Genomic DNA, 7,632 nt, shown 5'->3' on the forward strand with positions numbered 1-7,632 from the left:
TATAAATCAAAAACGATTTGTGTGAAACAAAGTACCATCGCGATAATAATATAAATACATTAAAGTTTTGCATCGACATCTACAATGTAAAGATGTAAAATATGAAATTTGGTCTGAAATAAGCCAGACGCGAATGCGTTGGCTAAAGTTACCATAAGTACACTTGATTCAATTATGTTTAATGTACATATGCATCACTTGAAAATAATGTTAACTTAACGCCGTACACTTACAATTAGTGTAGGCGAAGCACTGTTATCAAGCGATGTGGGAGATGTTTTTTTTCCTTTTTTGCACTTGATTAATATATTTAAAATACAGAAAAATATATATTTTTGACATATACATAGTAGAAAATAATTTATCCAATTATACGTTGAATATTTTTTTACTTATTTGATATCAACATTTTCAATATTATTTTGCGTGATAGGTGATTTCCGCACTTATATTTATTATATCTCTTTAAAGGACAAACATATTCTTTACACAAATAAGCTGGTAATCAGTACACAAAGTTGTGATAATTAAACATGACTAGTTCTTCAGTTGAAGAGATATATGTTTATACACAAAATTTATGTGCGTTGTTCTACCTCAAAAATTAATGATTCGAGTTTTTGCGCAGGATTTATAGTAAAAGATAATTCTGCTGCCACGTTGCGTTACACAATTGTAATGGCGAGTATGCGTTTGCAATGAAATAATTATAATACCTATTTCTTTTGTGTAATCATAGAAATTTCAGAAAACTTGTTTTTAATCAATTATGCAACAAAGATTATGTAACACAATGCTACATATAATATCTACGTGGATTTGAAGTTCAGACTGTGTACTTAAGTTACACTATATGTATAACCACTACTCCAAAAAAAAGACCTCGTTAACAAAGTGAATAATAATATAAAAAACCTATAAGTAATGTTATTCATATCATCTAGTGATAATTAAGAATTGAATGAAGAACAATAGAGATAAAAACAACAATCACATTAGAGAATATAAATAGAAGGAGTTGAAAAAGAAATTTTTCGGAAAAATGTTTTTTCCAGGCCTCTTATCGGAAAACTTTTATGCGAGAAATACAACGTAAACATCAAGAGCAAAAGTTTCACAAGGATTGCCGCAAACGTACGGTTAATATTTTACCAACGATTCTTAATGATATTGCTACCTTAATGCATCTCATAAATGATAAATTTTGTAAAATTGATATTTGAAATATCTGTCAGATCGCTGTGACGATACGGTAAGGAAATTGAGGCCGCTAACAACGAGCAGCGATGATTTCAATGTGCATACTGCGCGTATCACGCCAACGATCTTAACAGCATGGCCTTAAAGATACTTATTATCGAGGCGTTCAGATACTACTGCCCCTTATATGTATCTTTATTTTGATAACCTTGGACATATCCTGACGTATCCGCCGTATCCTTGCGACCTGCTATACCTTTACCTTTTCCTGTTTCAGTATCGAAACGTTGTTTGTGAGAACCGGTATATTTGCTGACATCGGTAAGCCTGTCAACTGTCGACGCTGCCTTTCCAGCCTGTAAATAAATGAAAATGAGATTATAAGATTGAACGAACGAGTGTCGTTGATTCGTGCAACGCAATGAATCACACGATAAGATATACGACACTACACAAATCGATCAAGTAGACGATTAAAAAGGGAAAGAAATTTATACAACTAGGAAAACTAATAAACTAACTTGTAAAATTAACTACTAATTATAAGATTTGTGTGTAGCACAATTTATTAAACTTGTTCGAGGAAGAGAGAGAATACAAAAGATAAATAAATTTAGTACATACTCCAGCAGCACCCCCGGTAAACCCAGGAGGTCCACAATTAGCCATCTTCTTTTTCATTTCCGCCAATTCCACTTTTTTACTTTTAGTCAATTCCTCCAGAAATGTTTTGTATTGTTCAATACCAAGCTTTGTGGATCTGTTATCGATTAAAAAGAAGAAAAAAGAAAAGAAAAGAAGAAATATGAGACTAGATATCCCAGACAGTTAAGTTAAAAGATTTGCAAAGTTCTCCAAACATACTTGTGCTTCTTGAAGTAAATTCCGGTATCCGTGGTAGTGATTTTCTTTCCATCGATTACCTTGGCTTGCTTCATCCATTTGTCACTTTGACTTAACGTAATCAGCTTGCCATCGCTCTTTGGATCGCCGAATTTGGAGAAGGCTTTGAAGCTCGCTAAAAAGCTACCCGGTTCAGCGCTACCAGGACTACTTGGTGTTGGACTCGTCGAACCGTCTTCCATCTTCAAATTTGTCACCTCGTTCGCAATCGAAGTCGTCACGTCGTTGACAGCCTTATTTTTCTCGGCATCACTTTTCTCCGTTTGCATCGTAATTCCTAAAAGGAAAATTACTCAATCGAGTGCGAAAACAGCATTCGTATTTTGCTACACTATTCTGATTAAAGTTGAAATGAAATTAGAATTAAAATGATTTCATCTTTCACAACTGACACGGTTACTTTCTGGGGGGAAAAAGCTAGTTTTTCCACAAAAGATGTACATACATGTACGTATATTTTTGTCTCGTTTATCGCTAGACGACACGATCGATGTGCAACAGACAGTTGATCGCCAACTGTTGCGCTCTTATTCATTATACACAAGTTCTTTCTCCGGTTTACCGATGTATTACTGAGCAGACCGCACGCAATAGGTCGTAATAGGAGTCACGATATTTCTCTCATCGAACGGTAGTCTTTGCTAGTAATATTGTATATAATAGTCGTTGATATGTGTTGCAAAGGCTGTTGTGACCAGACCTCGCACTCTAGATAAAATAAGTTTACTCTACATTTATCTGCAATCAGTGGCTAATCATTTATTGTAGACTGTTGTTGCATTATTTCTCCATGTTACAATTCTACACATAATTTATGTTAAAGTTGCAAATTACAATCAAACTTGCAACGATAAATATTGAAATAAGAAGTAGTCTTATGTATACCACATATAATAATAATTGTTTGGAAATATACAGAGAGAGAGGATGAAAAATGTGTGTCAAAATAACAAAGAGCGAGAATACATGACGTAGGTGACGAGAAACTAGCCACAGGCATAACGTTATTTCACTGCTATAAATAGAGATTACGAGTGTCGTGTGTTAAGGTAATTAGCGTAAATTGAGTAAGAGCTTTGCGATCAGGTATGAAATAAAATGTTATTTCCTATTGTCGGAATGAGAAAAATTGCAATCTCTGGGTGGCAGGGTAGCAACCCGGCCGAGAGAATCATCGACTCACCGGACCTGTTAACTATCGGGGAGAAACAACGATGACGTCCCGTCAAGTTTAGCGTTTCTAGGTCAGTGTGTGCGCGCGTAGGTATTAATTCCGCGTCGTCGCGGCGACGATGAAACGGTGGGACGACGAGGACGTTTCCCGCGGTGGCTACGAGAAGGAAGCTTATTTCGGTTCCGCGCCGGCACAACGACTCCCACAACCGCACCTTTTTACCTCTGGCGAAAACGCAGAAATCCAAGAGCCAACGTATGCAACGCGGATTGCGTAGAAATAGTCGTGCGCGTCGCGAGTCGCGATGTGCCCAGGCGCGCATGTATTCTATCGATCTCCTCGTCCCAGGAAGCAGTCACCCTCCCGCATCTTCGGAACTGCGTTTCATCGTCGGATGAAATCTCTTCACCCGAGAGTCTCGGAGAGTCGCTCGCAACAGCGCTCGCCTGGAACAGTCGCTGTTGAAAACTAAAAAATTCGACGCGCACCACGCGATGCACCAACCAAATATATAATAATACATCTCTGTTTTCCATTACTCATTTATTTCGCTATTTTTCCCCCGGATGATGCTTTAAATCACACGGTACGAATAGCTTCGACGTCGTCTCTGTCCTTTATATATATCTTCCGCTAGGAACACACGACACTCGCAATTACCTATTTATATATATCCCTATTTTATTTGGAGATTTGTTGCGAAAACTTGACGGCAATTTAGGATTCGCAAGTAGCGCAAGGAGCTTCCCACCTATATTGTTTCCTTAGGTCTCGAGTAAATGAAACGATCTATTTTCCTTTCGATCAACCGGCACAAGTTTCACTCATCTCTGTAAATCCGATCGGAGCTGAGAGCGAGACTAAACCGTCCTCCCAGCCGTTACCGCGCCCGAATAGTATCCCCACCTATTTTACAAAGTTTATGTATCTTCCAAGTCGCAAGTCTTCAATCGTTCAAAATTCCTTCTTCTTTTGGGAGATGAATTCTTTCCTTACCTAATATCCATGTAGTTTTTATTTCTATATCAAAGTTGAAGAAAACTGGACATTTTTTATAAATTTAGTAAAAAAACAAGCTCACCTCTCTCTTAAAATTGGTCTATGAATGACATTCCATTTACCTGATTTACCTATATAACTACTCGACTCCCCACTCCCATTGTAGTGGGTAGCACGTAGAGTAGTCGCATCGAATTCTCGAAGCCGAGGTGGAAATCTCGTTAATTCTCGGAAAAATTCAAAACCGCCGTTGTTGAATTACAATCAAGATTTGCCGTAAGACTTATTAATATAATGCTTTCTTTGCTCGATAGTTTGTCAACTGACGCAAGTCCAACCATAGCTAGCACCTAACCTATCTTACAGATGTCATTGAGGGATATGATATTTAGTCGTGTAAAACGTTTAAGACAAAATGAAAATATGTTTAATCAAATATCGAGTTAATCTAGTGTCCTTATTTTTCACTTGAACAATATTTATTTCTGAGAGAAAGAGAGAGGGAGAACGTATATCGTAATGCTTACGCAGACAGGTAATAATGTGTAACGATGTTGAATAAGAATATAGGATAGCTACATTTCTGACAACGTGACCAATTCATCGAAAATAACAGAAAAATATTATCTTTGCAGTTTTGTTTACAATCATCAGGGGTATACTGGCTTATCAAGATATGTCGTCAAGTGGACAGCAAAACGATATTAAAACCTTATCTACAGCATGTAACAAGTTTACGATTCCGTTATACAAGGTATATTTCTACTTGATATAAGCTATACACAAGAACTTTTCAAATTTCCAATTTATATCCCATAGAGTGTAGCGAGCAACGTTGACAGCAACGTCATAATTTCTCCTTGGAGCTTGCACATGATATTGTCTTTACTTTCTAATGGTGCCGGAGGATTTACGTTGACCCAACTAAAATCTGCTCTTCACCATGATGACACAGCTTCTTTCGACGATGAATTTAAGGCTCTAAATATCTTGTTGAACGTAAGAATTAAGAAGCGTGTCGAGTGACGCCTCCTCTTTCTCAGTCATTACATATCTAAATATTTTTCAGAACATTAAAAACACCGAATTGCATATAGCGAATAAAATGTACGTCCAAGATGGATTTGACTTAATGGCAGAATTTTTAGGGATATGCACAAATACTTTTCAATCCTCAATCTCGAGGTTAGACTTCACAGATAATGGGCATGCTGTAAAAACTATTAATTCATGGGTTGAAAAAGCAACAAATAACAAGATATTCGACATAATTTCTTCTGGTACATCATTATTAGTAATTCAATGCAGATGATCGCAAAACGAAGCATTTTCAGGGATTAAATCACAAAAGGTTTCTAATGATTTATAAATGAAATTATTTTAAACAGACGATATCGACGAGGATACAAGGATCATGTTAATAAATGCTATTTACTTTAAGAGTAAATGGTTACACAGATTTGATGAATCTTATACAGTAAATCGGAAATTTCATGTTTCCAAAACAAAAACAAGCCTTGTTCCAACAATGTTTAAAGAATCAAAGTACGCTTATGGTGAAATACCGACTTGGCATACGTCATTTATTGAAATTCCGTATTTGGTAAGTATAAATTGCCCCTATCTGGAAGACACTTTTAAACAGAAAATTCACGTCAACAACAATTTTACAGAATCAAGACATTGCAATGATAATATTATTGCCAGATAGAGAAACAGAATTGCAGATTTTAGAAAATAATTTCAACTGGGAAACGTTGGCAGAGGCACCTAGATCTACCGACGAGGTTGCATTGTATCTGCCTAAATTTAAGTTTGAAATTACTATAGATTTGAAAGATGTTTTACGTAAGGTAAGCAATTGGCCAAGTGCAAAAGAATACAGATAAATTTCACAAACTGAAACTCATACTTGTAGATCGGGTTAAATACCATGTTTCAAGATGATGCGGATTTTACACGCCTCTCTAGCATTCCTCTGAAAGTAAGCCAGGTATTGCAAAAAATTTTCATAGAGATTAACGAAGAAGGTTCGGAAGCTGCTGCCGCAACAGGTAATCTGTCTATCTGTAAACGATGAAAGAAACTTGAGAATTTTGTAAGCGTTAGAATATGAAACTACTTGCTGCAGTTGCGGGAATGAGAATGAGAAGGATGGCAGTTTTACCGATGGAGTTCATGGTGGATCGTCCATTTTTGTTCGTGATTGAACATAAACCAAGCAGGATACCACTGTTTTTTGGAAGTGTAAGAAAAATCGATTTTCTTGAAGCAAAAGATGAATTATAAATTTACTTAATTATATTATGTGTAAAGTTCCGAGGATAAGAAATCATTTTAAACTTTTATTAATCACTGTGTTTTATTATCAAGATTTATGTTCGCACATATTATTGTTATAGTATCATATAACACTTAGTTTAGTTCTCTTCAAAGGTACTTAACTGTGTCTCGAGAGAGCTTCAAAAGCAGACATTTAACTCATATACGTAAATCTATTAATTAATCATTTCTATTTTGCACAAAGTATACTTGTGATACACAGGACATCCTAAATTATTGCACTTCTTTTTTAATATAATAATTACAAAGTTCTAATGAACTTGTATATAAAGCTTTGATTTATCCGGTGAAATTTTTCCACTAAGCTATTTGTTTGTCGAAAGTTAACCAAAGACTAGATATTTGATCGACTTTTCCTTAGATTTTAGAGTGCTATATTTTTGGACATCTTTACGCAGATCTTCTAGAGAAGAAAATGCCAGTGCTTTTATATTTATTGATGTCTGCCGGTGACGCGATCTAGTATTGTTTGCGTTAGTACCTTCTCAGCTACGTTTCGTGCAAAATTCGTCAGTTGATCTCGAATGCCAGGACGCTTGGTAGTCGTCATATAATTTTGGCCTTGATATCCTCCTTGCGGATAATTTTGTGGATACCCATTTGAGTAACCTTGATTAGGATATGAGGGATGTTGATTATTGTACGGGTATCCTGCATTTTGGCCCGGATAGTTATTGCGGTACGATGGATTTCCTTGCGGATATGCGGATGTGCCTGGGCTCGGGTAGCCAGCATTTACAGCGTTAATGCCGGTTCGCCTAACAGTTTCCTCACCGTAAGGATTCCTAGAATTATCTGGATATCCTGAAGAACCGCTATTTCCACCTGGATATCCGGATCCTGTCGGATAACCGGAGCTTTCTCTAGACGGATAATTGGATGATCCACTCGAAGGATAGCCAGAGGATCCGCTGGATGGATAACCAGATTGACTGGATGGATATCTAGATGATCCACTGGACGGATAGCCAGACGACCCGCTGGACGGGTAGCCGGACGATCCGCTGGACGGG

The 7,632-nt window shown here is 36.8% G+C and overlaps 3 protein-coding genes across 16 annotated transcripts in view; 1 reads left to right on the forward strand and 2 right to left on the reverse strand.

The window, feature by feature from the left end:
* Positions 1-420: 420 nt before the first annotated feature.
* LOC105560387 (TPPP family protein CG45057) lies at positions 421-4,471 on the reverse strand. Of its 11 annotated transcripts, none has more exons than XM_012009475.1 (5): positions 3,938-3,996; positions 3,287-3,723; positions 2,065-2,380; positions 1,825-1,960; positions 421-1,556 (listed from the first exon to the last, which is right to left on the reverse strand). In XM_012009475.1, exons 2-5 carry the CDS (start codon positions 3,597-3,599, stop codon positions 1,374-1,376), a joined length of 948 nt encoding a protein of 315 aa, XP_011864865.1. In that variant the 5' UTR covers positions 3,600-3,723; positions 3,938-3,996; the 3' UTR covers positions 421-1,373. The 11 variants fall into 11 exon arrangements, with proteins under 11 accessions (XP_011864865.1, XP_011864863.1, XP_011864864.1 ...); XM_012009473.1 differs by having other exon boundaries at positions 3,817-3,986; XM_012009474.1 differs by having other exon boundaries at positions 3,799-3,986.
* Positions 4,436-6,628, forward strand: LOC105560386 (antichymotrypsin-2-like). 3 transcript variants are annotated; one of them, XM_012009470.1, is made up of 9 exons: positions 4,436-4,552; positions 4,643-4,811; positions 4,912-5,030; positions 5,096-5,275; positions 5,346-5,556; positions 5,665-5,879; positions 5,950-6,129; positions 6,195-6,330; positions 6,408-6,628. In XM_012009470.1, the coding sequence occupies exons 2-9, from the start codon at positions 4,796-4,798 to the stop codon at positions 6,563-6,565; spliced, it is 1,215 nt and encodes a 404-aa protein (XP_011864860.1). In that variant the 5' UTR covers positions 4,436-4,552; positions 4,643-4,795; the 3' UTR covers positions 6,566-6,628. The 3 variants fall into 3 exon arrangements, with proteins under 3 accessions (XP_011864860.1, XP_011864861.1, XP_011864859.1); XM_012009471.1 differs by lacking the exon at positions 4,643-4,811; XM_012009469.1 differs by lacking the exon at positions 4,436-4,552 and having other exon boundaries at positions 4,560-4,811.
* LOC105560385 (prespore protein Dp87-like) overlaps positions 6,620-7,632 on the reverse strand; it is a 7,261-nt gene continuing 6,248 nt past the window's right edge. For both annotated transcript variants that reach the window (XM_012009468.1, XM_012009467.1), the window contains one exon: positions 6,620-7,621. In XM_012009468.1, coding sequence (XP_011864858.1) covers positions 7,053-7,621 — 569 coding nt within the window. In that variant the 3' untranslated portion in view covers positions 6,620-7,052. The remainder of the gene's footprint in view (positions 7,622-7,632) is intronic.

Source organism: Vollenhovia emeryi, unplaced genomic scaffold (assembly GCF_000949405.1).
Source record: "Vollenhovia emeryi isolate VEMERY1.0 unplaced genomic scaffold, V.emery_V1.0 DF939231.1, whole genome shotgun sequence".
Taxonomy (NCBI): domain Eukaryota; kingdom Metazoa; phylum Arthropoda; class Insecta; order Hymenoptera; family Formicidae; genus Vollenhovia; species Vollenhovia emeryi.

Coding starts and splice junctions, on each gene's coding strand:
- LOC105560387 (XM_012009475.1), bottom strand. CDS start 3,599: ATGCGCGCCTGGGCACATCGCGACTCGCGACGCGCACGACTATTTCTA. Junction 1,961..2,064: donor ATTTACTTCAAGAAGCACAA/GTATGTTTGGAG, acceptor AATCGATAACAG/ATCCACAAAGCTTGGTATTG. Junction 1,557..1,824: donor TTACCGGGGGTGCTGCTGGA/GTATGTACTAAA, acceptor ATTTATTTACAG/GCTGGAAAGGCAGCGTCGAC.
- LOC105560386 (XM_012009470.1), top strand. Junction 5,880..5,949: donor TTATTGAAATTCCGTATTTG/GTAAGTATAAAT, acceptor ACAATTTTACAG/AATCAAGACATTGCAATGAT. Junction 6,130..6,194: donor TGAAAGATGTTTTACGTAAG/GTAAGCAATTGG, acceptor TCATACTTGTAG/ATCGGGTTAAATACCATGTT.